Source organism: Jaculus jaculus, chromosome 17, assembly GCF_020740685.1.
Source record: "Jaculus jaculus isolate mJacJac1 chromosome 17, mJacJac1.mat.Y.cur, whole genome shotgun sequence".
NCBI lineage: Eukaryota > Metazoa > Chordata > Mammalia > Rodentia > Dipodidae > Jaculus > Jaculus jaculus.
The window spans coordinates 51203766-51218409 of record NC_059118.1 but is presented as its reverse complement, the minus strand read 5'-3'; the positions used below and the strand labels follow the sequence as shown (position 1 = coordinate 51218409).

Below are 14644 nucleotides of genomic sequence, written 5' to 3'. Positions count from 1 at the left end.
TTTTATTTATTTATTTGGGGGAAAGAGAGATACAGAAATAGGCAGGTAGAGAGACAGAGAATGGGCATGCATGCCAAGGCCTCCAGCCACTGCAAACTAACTCCAGATGCATATGGCCCCTTGTGCATCTGGTTACGTGGGTCCCGGGGAGTCGAACCTGAGTCCTTTGACTTTGGAGGCATGTGCCTTCTAAGCCATTTCTCCAGCCACCACAAAGTCATTTTTAAGTGGCTTAAAAAAAGAAACAAGGGTGGGCTGGAGTTATGGCTTAGTGGTTAAGCGCTTGCCTGTGATGCCTAGGGACTGTGGTTCAAGGCTTGATTCCCCAGGACCCATGTTAGCCAGATGCACAAGTGGGCGCCTGCTTCTGGAGTTTGTTTGCAGTGGCTGGAAGCCCTGGTACGCCCATTCTCTCTCTCTCTCTGCCGCTTTCTCTCTCTGTTCTCTCAAATAAATAAATAAAAATAAATTAAAAAAAAAAAAGAAACAAGGGTAAATGATAGGAAATAGCAATAGGAAAAAATTTCACTACATTGCCTTTAGACCTTCTGCATTTTGAACTCTGAAATATATACATACATACATTCTTCTAGGAAACAAGAAAATTTCTAAACAAATTGTTTCTGAGAAAGAATATTAATGTATGGGTGCACCAAGGCCTCTTCCTTTATCAGGCTTTACATGAGTGTTGGGGAATTGAACCCAGGTTTAAAGGCTCTGTGAAAGCAAGCACCTTTAACTACTGAGCCATCTCCCCAGCCCCAGAATCAATAATCTCAACAGTCACTATTTATTAGACAGTAATGAATATCTCAAGGTATTGCTGTGAAGTATGGGTCAAATCTTGGCACCTAAAGGAGACAGCAGTCATCTACTGAAAATAAATGAGCAGTACTTTTTTAGTATTAATAAACAGAGCACATTGTCAAAAATATGGTATCTATAAAAATGACTTACTTTTTCAACATTTCTTCCTTCTTTTTATATTGTGTACTTCCTTTTTCAAATGGAAAGCCACTGAATTGACCCACATTCTTCTTTAATGAGGACACCTGAAAATGTTTATCATGAATGTTACTGTCCAGTAATGTATAAAAGAAAAGCAGAATCTTTATTTTCATATCCAACTCCCACATTACAACAGTCAACATTTATTATTCAAAACTGCAAAATATTACTAATACAGTAACAGTATAAAAATCCTACCAGTTTAATTCTTTGAATTCAAAGTTTGAATTTTAATCCATTTCCACCTAGGAATATGTACCTGAAGTGCTATCTGGCAGCACCAGTTGTATAAAGTTACTACTTAAAGATATATCTTTCAGGGCTGGTGGGATGGCTTGGAGGTTAAAGCACTTGCCTGCAAAGCCAAAGGACCAGGTTTGATTCCCTAGGGCCCATAAAAGCCAGATGCACAAGATGGCACATACATCTGGAGTTCATTTGCAGCAGCTGGAGACTGTGGCAAACCCATTTTCTCTCTCAAATAAATAAATAAATAAATAAATAAGATATATCTTTAGCCAGGCATGGTGGTGCACGCCTTTAAACACAGCACTTGGGAGGCCTCCTACCGAGGATCACAGTGAGTTCGAGGCCACCTGAGAGACTACGTACTGATTTCCACGTCAGACTAGGCTACAGTGAAACCCTACCTTGTAAAACAAAGAAACAAACAAAAATCTTCAGGGGCTGGAGAGATGGTTCAGTGGTTAAAGGGGCTTGCTTGCAAAGTCTTATTGCCGAGATTCATTTGCAGTGGCACACACCCATTCTCTCTCCCTCTCTTTGCTTGCAAATAAAATACATTAAAATAAAGAGAGAGCTGGCTTAGCAGTTAAGGTGCTTGCCTGCGAAGCCTAAGGACCCAGGTTTGAGTCCCCAAATCCATGTGAGCCAGATGCATAAGGTGGCCCATGCACCTGGAGTTCATTTGCAGTGGATAGAGGCCCTGACATACTCATTCTCTATCTGCCTCTCTCCGTCTAAAATAATTATTTTTTAAAAAAGAAAATACTACTAAAAATATGTATCTTGGCCAGGTGTGGTGGCACACGCCTTTAATCCCAGCACTCAGGAGGCAGAGGTTGGTGGACTGCTGTGAGACTGAGGCCAGCCTGGGACTACAGAGTTGGTTCCAGGTCAGGTTGGGCTAGAGATAGATCCTACCTCGGAAAACAAACCTTTCTTATAAGCAATGCAAATTACTGGTGACATTTCTGATTTTCCAAGCCAAGAAGTCACTGACTTCATTCTTTGAAGAATAAGGAATACTGAATGAGACTTGAGTAAATTAAGATTGCTTGGGCTGGAGAGATGGCTTAGCAGGTTAAGATGTTTGCCTGCAAAGCCTAAGGACCCATGTTCAACTCTTCAGATCCCACATAAGACAGATGCACAAGGTGATACAAGCACACAAGGTCATACATGCACAAAACATGGAGAACGTATCTGCAGTTTGATTGCAGTGGCTGAAAGTCATGGAGTACCAATTGGAAAAAAAAAAAAAAAAAAAAAAAGGCCTGGAGACATGGCTTAATGGTTAAGGCGTTTGCCTGCAAAGCCAAAGCACCCAGGTTGGATTCCCAAGGACCCATGTTAGCCAGATGCACAAGGGGGCACATGTGTCTAGAGTTCCTTTGCAGTGGCTGGAGGCCCTGGTACACCCATTCTTTCTTTTTCTATCAAATTAATTAATAATAAAATAAAATTTAAAAATTTGAAAAAAAATTATTCTCAGAATTAAGACTAGTACATATGAAAATAACTTATGCAATGTTTCAGACACTTTAACAGTATCAATCTTTTATTGTGCCCATGCATAATCCAAAGCAAAGTAACAAATCCTTTGGCAAAGAATTGCCACCCACCATGATCAGATACCTACCTAAAATGAGATACAGTTACAAAGAACCATTTATTTTGAATGGCCAAAACATCCAAAATTGAGTTTCCTCTAACACACTTACAATCACTAAAAATTATCAGTCTGTATTATAGAATTTCAGTTTCACTTTGAAGTAAAATTCCCTTTTTTGGGTACTGCTAGAGATCCAACCCAGAGCTTCAGGTATGCTAGATAAGCATTTATTGCTGAACTATACCTCCAGCTCTAAGTTCAGAATAAAAACTATCAGAAAGTCTGGATATTATAGTTCAGATTGCTAATATCTAGCTATATGAACAATAACAAGTTATTTAACAAGTATGTGGCCCAATTTGCTCAGTGATACAGTACAGAAATTTATCTAGTCGATCATTCAAGTCTTGTAGAATTAGGGCTAGAGATAGCTCAGTGGTTAAAGGAACTAACTTAAAAAGACAGGAGGCCCTGATGTACCCATTCTCTCCTCTCTGCTTATACATAAATAAAAATAAAGTCTTATAGAATTAAAATTATAATTCTATTGGAAAGCATTTAAACACTTAAATATGAGAAACATTAAAGATATTTTTAAAAAGGCCTATGGGGAAGGGAAGATGGCTCAGTGGTTGAAAGTGCTTTGAAAAGGAGAGGGTTCAATTCCAAGCTGTCCACATATGGGGCAAAAAAAAAAAAAAAAAAAGTGGTACATGCACATGTGAGCACGCATGCACATGACACACACACACACACACACACACACACACACACAAAAACGATAATTTTTTTTTTTAAAAAAGATCTTACTGTGCCTGGTCTGTTGTAAAGCAGTTTGTGTAGATTTCTAAGTTCATCCGTTTTTTTCTTACTTAGAAAGAAATGTATCCTTTCAATTTCACACAGTTTTTGACCCTTCCCTAGGGGAAAAAAATACCGTATATATTCAGTGCTTACTAATCATTTCCAAAGTAATTTAATGTGAAGCATATCTATAGAATAACTTGTATTACTCTGTGCTGCTGGGGCAAAGTAAAATTATGCCAAAAGTATATTATTCTTAGATACCCAATACATTGCTAGTACAATATATGTTAATGATCACTGTTGTGTATTAGAGCATTTTCACTACAAAAATCAAAGAAATATAGAATAAACTTACCTTGTGCAATTGTAAATGGTTCTCTTTGTAAGGAGGACACTTGCATTGTCAACCTTTCTACTTTTTTCTTTTCTCTTTTGCCTTCCACGATGAGACTCTTTTCTAGAAATTAATTTAATATTTCATAAATAACAAAAAATGTTTGTTTACTCAACATGTGGAGAAAATGATCCTCTAATCCAAATACTTTCTTCCTATGGTTTTGAGAAACAAATGACATAAAACAGGAAGCACCAAGAAAGAGTAATGGTGTACCGCACTGGCAAGAGGACAAGAACCCAATCCAAAAAACAAACAAACTTTTATCCAAGTACAATCATTGTTATTATTGTCAACTATTGTTAACTAATATAAATATGACCTGGGGCTGGAGAAATAGCACAGCGATTAAGGTGCTTGCCTGAAAAGCCTAAGGATCCAATTTTGATTCCCCAGTACCCATGTCAAGCCAGATGCACAAGGTGGCACAAGCAACTGGAGTCCATTTGCAGTGGACAGAGGTCCCGGTGCACCCATTCTCTTTCTGTCTCTTTCTTTCTCTCAAATACAAAAAAAAAAAGATTGATAAGTATTTTATTATGGGCAAGCAGGGAGAGAAAAATGAATGGGCATACCAGGGCTTCTTGCCACTGCAAACTAACTCTGGATACATACCCCACTTTGTACATCTGGCTTGACATGGGTACTGGGGAATTAAATCTGGGCCATCAGGCTTTGCAAACAAGTACTTTTAAGTGCTAAGCCAACTCCCCAGCTCTAATCTTATTTTTTTTAACTGATGCATAACTATATAAATTTAAACTTTATTATATGATAATCAAATACATGTATACAACATATAATAATCAAAGACAGTATTTCAATCTTATTTCATTGTGTTTGGGGTCTTTGAACTCCTTCCTAGTTCTTCATAAAATGTAAAATAAGTTATTATGGCTTATCAAATGGTCATCCTATTGTACAAGAGAACAGCTGACTTTATTCCTCCTATCTATGCACATGTTCCCAGATAATAAAAATTTCTATAACCCGTTGGCTTGGCATTACTCTGTAGTTTAATAAATGATATTCATGCTAACCCTTCTGTTTAGTAGATTGGGGGAAAAAAAACCAACTCTAAAAGATCCTTATATACTGTTGGCCATCCTTTCATTCATTCAAATGAAAACCTGCTTTATCCAAAGCTTAGAATATATTCAAACAACGAGCATATTTTAAATGTCTTGTACAAAAACAAGACAAATATTATACTCTAGTATAGATGATAAAACTACCTCAAAAAAAAATATAAAAAAGGGTTGGGGATTATATAGTTCAATGGTCAGAATGCTTGTCTAAAATGATCAAGTCCATGGGTTCAACATACCACAAGTAGGGGGGAAATCTAACAAGTTTTGCGTTGAGGGATTATTTGGAGGCTAGAACAAAAGAAGCAAAACATCAGTACAGGCTTTACCAGGTAGGTAGGATTTGAGAATGTAAGGACTTGCAGGGAAAGATGGCAGTCAATATGTTATGAAACCTCCTATTAATTGTTCAGTTTTTTTTCCCACCAGTAATTTAAGCCACTCACTTGCTAATAACTTTCCAGTCTAACTTCAGGCCCTAACTTTCTTAGGAGATTCTTAGCAAATAGTATCTGCCTGATTGCTACCTGAACATCTCCGTGCATGTCCCACAGGCACTTAAAACATCCAAAAGTGAAGTCATAATCATCTGCAAGCCTGCTCACATCCACAAAAATTTTTCCCCTAGAAAACAATACCAGTTACTCAGCTCCTAAATATTTAGGAATCATCTTTCTACCAGTAATTTCATCATCCTCTAAATCACTTCCAATTCTGGATAATCTGATGCCTTATTTGACACAAACTTTATTCATGTCACTGTGTTGAAGTTAAATACTCTGGGTTAAATAAAATGTTTACAACTCTAGTTGTCCTACAAATACCTCAAAGGAGAAAAATGAATGATAATGAAGAGCCCTGAAACGGTTAGGGACTAAACCTTTTACAAATTAGTTTTCAAAAATAACTTATAATTTATTCACTAGAACAAAATCCAAGATTTTGGGAACTACAGCTAGCCTTCCAGGAATTAGTGTTTTGTATATTTACACACCTTCCCTAATTTCTAAGAAAACTTGCCATCTTACAATATCTCAATCTTGTCTCCCTATGAACAGTAAGAAATAAAAACTAGGAGACAACGCGGGAAGAAAGTCTTAGCTGGTACTGAGATGTTGCAACCAACTTTTAATTATTATAAGTAAAAATAATTGACACTAGACAACTTTACATTAAGCGTTAAAAACCAGTGCTACACTTAATATGGATGTAGTCCTGTCTTACAGCACACAAACCAAGAGGCATACTTTGTCATATTAACTCCACTTGTAAAAATAAAATGCTGACTTAGAGCACAGCTTGGGAAAAGGACTTCAACCTGCTCTCAGATTTGGCTGAGCCTATTTGCAATAAAGGTAGATTGGTCTAGTATCATAAAAGCATGTTAAGAATGGTGCCTGGAAATTTTAAATGGTTGAAGTTTTATGTCAGGACACGAGCGTGGAAGAGGCCTAGCTGCAAGCATAAACACACAGTACCACTCTGGATCACTAGCTTCTCGGTTTAGCCTTGAGGCAAATGATGGTTAACGTCACTTTCTTTTAGAGTAGAATTAGCTCCCAAACCGAGACAGCTGTGGGTTCATATGCAACTTTCGTTCACAGTTCACTTTCATTTTTAACTACTTTCTCAAATAGTAACAGCTTTCATCGATGCATCTAGCGAAAGAAAACTATTCTGTTGAAACTCAGCAGATATAAAAATAGTTTAAAATATTTAAAACACTTCCAGGATTAGCACGAAGAGTTCAAGTATCGGGTTACACGAAGGCCTTACAATAACCTCAAGAGCAAAATATACATAATAGAATTAGAAAAATGAAAGCATTCTGCTGGCAGATACAACGATGGTGCAAAAACCAGATCTGAGACAAACTTCCTGTCAAATGACGAAGTGTTCTGAAGGGACACTGCGGGCGACAAGTCAGCTGCACGCCCGAATCGAAACACCACCAATAAATACTTAAGAGAGAGAGAGAGAATCCAGAGATTCTGTCATCGCTCAGCGCAGATCTTGCGACTTGATGGTTCCAAGAGCAGCTTCCTGGTGGAAAAAAGAACTTTGCAAAATCCATCACCGAGGGATGCGCGTCCTCCCCACCTTTCTCTTCCTCCTCGTCGTCGTCCTCCTCCTCCTCGTCCTCTTCCTCGTCGTCGCTGTCGTCCCTGCGGCCGGGCATTTCGGGGTCCTGGTCGGACGCGGGCTGGGCGGTGGCGTCGTCTCCTTCCGCGGCGGGGGCCGAGGACGACATGCTGGGGACCTGCGGGCGGGAGGAGCCGCTCGCTGCTTCCCTCCTGCGCCACACAGGGCGGCCGCGGCGCTCCTCCTCGGAGACCCCGGGGCTGCGCCCGCCGTCCCGGGACGCCCGCGGCGGGAACCCGCGGCGCCCCCGCCCCTCCCCTCCCCTCCGCCCCGCTCCCCTCCCCCGCGCCAGGCCGCTGTCCAAATGGCCGCGTCCCTGCCCCGGCGGCCGCGCGCGGAGGACGGCCGGGCCTCGGCTCCCCGAGGCGAACCCTCACCGTGAGGTCCTGGCCGCCGCGGGCCCGGCGCGAGCTCAGGACGAGGCCGACGCCGAGGAGAAGGCGCGCGGGCCGCTGTGTGGCGTGACGCCGGCGCCGCGCGCTCGCTCCGCTCCGCTCGGCTCCGGAGAATCAACAAGATTTTCAAAATGGCGGTTCGGGAAGGAGCGGGAAGGCGGCGGCCAATGGGAGCCGCGGGCCGCGGGAGTTGGCGGGCGCGGGGCGGGGCGGGGCGGCGGGCCGGGGGCGGGCCCGCGCGGGGTCTCCCCCGCCGGGCGGAGGGGCGCGCGCCGCGGGGTCCGGGCCGCGGGCGCGAGCCGGCCTCGGCTGAACGGAAAGACGCTAGGGGGCCTGCGGCTGACCGAGCCCACGGTCAGTGCCGGGGAGCGGGATGAGAACCGCGAGGAGCGCAGGGGGCGGGCGGAGGAGGGGCGGGTCCCTGCAGGGCGCTCGCCCGGTGTCCCGTCCCGCCGCGGAGGGCGGTCCCACCGCGAGCGGGCTCGTCCGCTCCCGGAGGCCGTTCCCAGAGCCGCTCCGCTGCGCAGGATCCCCTGGCCGTCCGCGCACCCGGAGAAAAAGGCCCTCACCGGCGACATGAACACACGTACATACTGTGTAAACGTCCCCGCCCTCCCCTTTCTGTCCCGCTGTCACCGTCTCTGTGGGAGAGGAAGTGAGGTACGTGCCCGGCCCACACTCTCCTGCCGGGGTTCGAAGATACCTTTTAAACTACACTTAAAAAACTCCACGCAAACGCGGGGCGTGGTGGTGCACGCCTTTATTCGCAGCTCTTGGCAGGCAGAGCGGTAGGAGGATCGCCATGAGTTCGAGGCCACCCTGAGACTACATAGTGAATTCCAGGTTAGCCTGTGCTAGAGCAAGACCCTGCCGCTAAAAACAAAGCAAAGCAAAACAAAACAAAACAAAATGCAATATTTTCCATTCCCCACAATGATCTCCTTTCATCCATGGATTTGGTGAACATATGATTAATTACATTGACCTGAATGGACTCCAGGTTGCAGGACAAAAGTTAGACATTTTGTGTGAATTCTCTCTTCCTTTTGTGCCCTTATAAAAAACGTAAGTGAAATCCAATTATTTCAAATTTCTTTCAAAATTTGCACTATTTCCCATTCTGCTGATCACATTCAAATCCCATATGTTCCCATCTTTGATTTTGATGATAAACGTAGCTGATCATTGGTCTACACTTTCCATACTCCTTCCCACTACATTCCAGTAGTCGCACAACAGCCAATGTAATCTCTCTCTCTCTATAAAATATACATTACATATAATACAGTATTATACACAATATACATTATATAGATACATCAAGTTGTGTGCTCCTTACAACTGAAGGCTCCTCATCATACTTGCAGTAAAAGCCAAATTTCTTATCAAAATTCATAAGGCCCTATATAAGTTACACTTGTCTCTCTGATAACTCTGACAAAGTTTGTGTTTCAGTCACCCAAAACATTCTTGATGTTTCTCCATAAGGTCAAGTCACTCATTTTTGTGCTATACAGTTAAGGACTGCTCTTTCCCACACATCTTCAAATAATTTTCCCCTTCCCATCATTTATTCCTGTTCAAATATTTCTCCTTCCCCGAGGCTGTCACTATTTTGACACCATACTTTTTCATTCATTCATTCAGAAGTATTAAGTACCCACCACTATCACTAGAAGCTAATGTAGGACAGCTCCTGCCATCTTGAAGCTGACAAGTTAGTGGAGACCTTAAGCAATCCAGTGAATATGATAGTGATGTATTAAAGGAGATAGGAAGTACCAGTAAGGTGATGGGATTTCTATTTTAAAACCATTATAATAGGAGTAAAAGATGATCACATCAAAATAAAAGAGAGACTGAGAGGGGAAACGAATGATGGAGGGTGGAGTTGCAAAGGGAGAATGGGAGGGGGAGGGAAGGAATTACCATGGGTTATTGTCTGTAATTATAGAAGATGTCAATAAAAAAAAAGTTTGATGATTAAGGGAGGTCTTGTTAAGAATATGAGAGCAACCAGGCGTGGTGGTGTATGCCTTTAATCCCAGCACTGGGGAGGCAGAGGTAGGAGGATTGCTATGAGTTTGAGGCCACTCTGAGACTACATAGTAGATTCCAGGTAAGCCTGCACTAGAGTGAGACCCCCCCATCAAAACCCCAAAATAGGGCTGGAGAGATGGCTTAGCGGTTAAGCGCTTGCCTGTGAAGCCTAAGGACCCCGGTTCGAGGCTCGGTTCTCCAGGTCCCACGTTAGCCAGATGCACAAGGGGGCGCACGCGTCTGGAGTTCGTTTGCAGAGGCTGGAAGCCCTGGCGCGCCCATTCTCTCTCTCCCTCTATCTGTCTCTCTATGTCTGTCGCTCTCAAATAAATAAATAAAAAATTAAAAAAAAATTAAAAAAAAACCAAAATACATTAAATTAAATTAAATTAAGTAATTAAATTAAATTAAAAAGCCAGGCATGTTGGCGCGTGCCTTTAATCCTAGCTCTTGGGAGGCAGAGGAAGGAGATCACCATGAATTCGAGGCCACCCTGAGACTCCATAGTGAATTCCAGGTCAGCCTGGGCTAGAGTGAGACCCTACCTCAAAAAAAAAAGAAAGAAAGAAAATAAGAGCAGTAAAGAAACACTACATAGTCCAAAGAATTATCTAAACTTGGATATGGAGGAAGAGAGGAAAAAATCATTGATGACTTGCCATTTTTGGTTCAGACAACAGGAAGAACAAGTATTTAATGGCATGAGAACAACCTCAGGGAATGGGGTTTGGCAGGGCTTTTTAAAAGGTAGATCATGTGAGCAGTGGAGACCTGTTTTATTAGATAGGTTGATTTATAATCATCAGAATGGAAATTCACAAGAGAGTTAGAGATGAGTGGAAGAAGCTTTAATTCAAGGTATAGCACTTAGCCGCATGTAGTTGATATTTAAAAGTTCCGTACTGGATATGGTCACCAACAGTGGCCATATGTATTGCTGAAAAGTGAAAATAGGTAGTGAGGATAGAGAGGTTCAAGATTGTCCTCTGAGTTCTCCTGGGTTCTGGAGAAGAAAGTGAGCAGGAGATAAGAGGGCACAATTGTTGCCAGTCCTGTAGGAAGAGAAGAAAAGTAGTATCCCAGAAACCAGGTGACAAGTGTCTTCTAAGGAGTGACCAAGTGGGTCCGATGTTGCTTAAAAGTACGGTGAGATAGCTGGGTATGGTGGTGCCCACCTTTAGTCCCCACACTTGGATGAATAGGAGGATCACTGTGAGATGGAGGCCACCCTGAGACTACATAGTGAATTCCAGGTTAGCCTGGGCCAGAAAGAGACCCTACCTCAAAAAAAAAAAAAAAAATGTCCAGTGAGATATGAACTGAGAATTGACCATTGGATATAACAGAGTTGTGTTATCAGTGGCTCTGACAAGAGCTATTTTTGCAAGGTGGTGAGTATGGAGGTGTCAGGAGTGGGACAGAGAGAGCCAAATAGGCAAGGAATAAATTCAGACACTTCAGAAATATGGCTGTGGAGCAAAGAGATACAGCAGTAGTTTAATGGGAGGTTGGCTTTTTCAAAAAGGAGATGTTACTGTTGTATGTATTATGATGGGGCTGAGTCAGAGGAGAGGAGAAATGTTGATGATACAAGGAAGGGGAGGGCACAGTAGCTGGAGCCAACCTAAATAATATGTCAGGTTGGGTTCTCCGTAAGCAGATGATGAAACAATTTGGGACCATGAAATATATTTTGAGGGGTCAAGACTGTGAGAGGAGTGGGGAGGAATCAAGATTGGGCAGAGGCTAAACTGTGAAGCTGATGGAACAAAGCTATAGCCAAACATGGTGGGGGCTTTGGTGTTTCTGTTCTCCAGAGTATCTTGATGGCTGGCCCCCAGATTACTCCGTATTTGCATGTAGATTGCCCCCAGGAAGGGCATGACTTGAGAAGAAATGGCCACAGCTTTGGCACGTCTTGAAGTGGCTGATAGATAGAAGCTGTCTGCTGACCACCACTTTACAGCTGGGGAAGGAAGAACCTACGTGGCACATGGCAACTTCTGCCACAGGAGACAAGAGGTGATGGGACCTAGTGCATGTGGTCAAGAATTGTCCTTAGGGGGGCTGGAGAGATGGCTTAGCAGTTAAACGCTTGCCTGTGAAGCCTAAGGACCCCGGTTCGAGGCTGTATTCCCCAGGACCCACGTTAGCCAGACGCACAAGAGGGCGCATGAGTCTGGAGTTTGTTTGCAGTGGCTGGAAGCCCTGGCGTGCCCATTCTTTCTCTCTCTCTCTCTCTCTCTCTCTCTCTCTCTCTGTCTGCCTCTTTCTCTCTCAATCTCTGTCACTCTCAAATAAATACATAAATAAATAAATAAATAAATAAATAAATAAATAAATAAATAAAAGAATTGCCCTTAGGTAGGACAGTGGATAGCTTCTACAATACTTCTTAATCTGTAATGTTATAAAGAACCTGGTGGACTAGATAATTGAGAAAGAATAGAGGCCTATTTAGTTTATGCTTCTGGAGGCTGAGAAGTCCAGTATGGTGCCAGAAGCTACAGAAGGCCTCACTGCTATGTCAAAATATAGCAGAATCATATGGGGAGAGGCAGCAGAAGTACTAAGTCAGGTTTTTTCCTCTTCTCATAAAGCCACTAATACATCAAATCCCGACCCTTAGAACCTCCCTAATTATTTTTCCAACACATGAACTTTAGGGTACAGAAACCATAGCAACAGAGCAACAGGAGGGAATTCAGAAGCTGATGTACAGAGATGAGATGGAGAAGTTGGCTGATGTAGTGGGCCCTCTAGAAGTTCTTGTTCCTTTAAGTTTCTCACTGACGTTAGGAGCAAAATCACTCACGGCAAGTATTTGTAGGAGAAGACTTCTAGAAGCTTCAGGAGATAAGAAATATGAGCTAGTTGTGGGGAGAATGGGAGAAGACTAGGTGAGTCAAGATGGGAGCACTGCCACACAGCTGTGTCAGTGGCCAGGAGGTCAATGACGAGTCAGCACTGAAGACATACATATGCTAGTCAGCTACCTGGTAGTAGGTAAAAGATGGGGAAGGACAAAAATGCATTTAACCAGGTTGCCATTTTGCCAGGCAACTAGGGAAATTGGGAGGAAGGAGAGAAGACTGAGTTGAAGGAAGCGTCAAGATAGTGAATATGGTGGTGGGTCACAGTCTGTTGAGTAAGGGCAAAAAAGAGGGGGTGAATTTAGAAGGGGGAAAGATTAGTGGGTGATTTTTTTTTTTAGTTACCATTTTAACACCACCTGGAAATTTGGTTTTACTGTCTTCCTCTCTAAAATGTAGCTTCCTAAGATCATAGGCTGTCTGCTCTACTCATCACTGTTTTCTCAACACCAAAAGCCTTTCCTAACCCACAGTTGGTAGTCAGTTAGTATTTGCCTAATGAATGAAAGCAAGCCAAAATAAACTCTTACTGAAAAGACCCAGAATAACGTTTTTAATAATACGATGAAAAGTGCATTGTCCAAGAAACATGCTATTTCAATGGCTTAACAGTAAATGCTTATTTTTTGCTGTATAAAACTGGCCAGTTCAGTTCAGGCAGCTCGCTGGGGCTCCATACATGAGGTTTATTCATTGCTGTAGGGCTACTTTGATCTTAAGGAACTACCATCTCAATATGAATCCTGTATGTTCATAGCAAAAAGGAAGAACAATGTACACCTGCTGCTCTTCTATAAGTCTAGTCAGTCACAGGATTCCACCCAACTATAGAGGATCTAGTCAGTATGGGAACCCATGGGAAATAGTTGGTGAGTATTTTGTTTCTGCCATGGAAGGGACCCATAAGTGCAACCTTATGTAGTACAAGTACCCAGTCGGGATGAACAGAGTGTGCCTAGACAGACCTGTTGGCTTTATTTAGGCAATTAAACCTTAATCCTTAAAATTTCTCTCATTTTAACTTTTAGTTTTTTTTTTTTTTTTTTTTCCAGGTAGGGTTTCTCTCTAGCCCAGACTGACCTGAAATTCACTATGTTGTCTCATGGTGACCTCAAATTACAGTGATCCTCCTACCTCTGCCTCCCAAGTGCTGGGATTAAAAGTGTACATTACCACTCCTGGCCCCACCTTTGAAAAGTTTTAACATCCATTGCATGCACATATCAGTCTTTTTCATACCTATATCTAGCTCTTACATATACATAACTGTCTTCTCCAGACTGAGTAAGCTTCATAGGCAGGGAACACTTCTGTGCTTTTATTACTCTTCCCTGGTGCTTGATATGGTGCCTGACACATATTAAATACTTGAAAACATTTGTTTAATTGAAATGTACCCCATTTTAGACAGTGGCATGAGTCTTTTGTCTGGTTGCTATTTAAAGCTTGCCCAGTATCAACCTGGTAAATTAATATTAGTTGAATAAGCAGATGACTGGATTCTTTTCTAAACTTGGTCATCAATACAAATATAGTGATACATGTTTTTTCTAAAAACAGGATATCATGCTTTATTTTGGTAGAAAGGTTTAGCCAAAGTATACAGTATAGTAATACAAGATTAGATTTGAAAGTACCTGGATGCAGCAATATTAAGTTCATTGGTTGTAAACTGGCTGTTCCACCTTGACAATAGCCAGCAAAGATGACTTAAGGAGTTAGAGAAAGTGAGGGAAATTGTAGTAAGACCTGGAACTCTTGGGGAACAAAGGATGAGTGGCTGCCAAACTTTTGCCCCTATGAACTGATTTTACTCTATCACTTATAACACATGTCATTCATATAGCTCTTACTTTGCTTTGAGACAGTCTTACTATGTATTCCAGGCTACTCAAAACTCTCCTGTCCCCACCCACCAGAGTATAATCCCAGAGTGCTTGGATTACAGGCACATGCCACAATGCCAGGCTTAATCTCATTAATATATCTTATCAGTTGTTCCCATGGAATGAAACCAAAGGAACAAAGGGAAGCACAGAGCT

The 14644-nt window shown here is 42.3% G+C and overlaps 1 protein-coding gene across 3 annotated transcripts in view; it reads right to left on the bottom strand.

The window, feature by feature from the left end:
* Positions 1-14644, bottom strand: part of Dek (DEK proto-oncogene) — a 37565-nt gene that overhangs the window by 14803 nt on the left and 8118 nt on the right. Inside the window, exons 1-5 of one of the 3 annotated variants that reach the window (XM_045136405.1) lie at positions 7672-7773; positions 7253-7412; positions 4026-4127; positions 3674-3783; positions 958-1052 (exon numbers count right to left, since the gene is read on the bottom strand). In XM_045136405.1, coding sequence (XP_044992340.1) covers positions 958-1052; positions 3674-3783; positions 4026-4127; positions 7253-7403 — 458 coding nt within the window. In that variant the 5' untranslated portion in view covers positions 7404-7412; positions 7672-7773. Of the gene's footprint in view, positions 1-957; positions 1053-3673; positions 3784-4025; positions 4128-7252; positions 7413-7671; positions 7774-14644 lie in introns of those variants that run through there. The other 2 variants (XM_045136403.1, XM_045136404.1) reach the window with 2 other exon arrangements.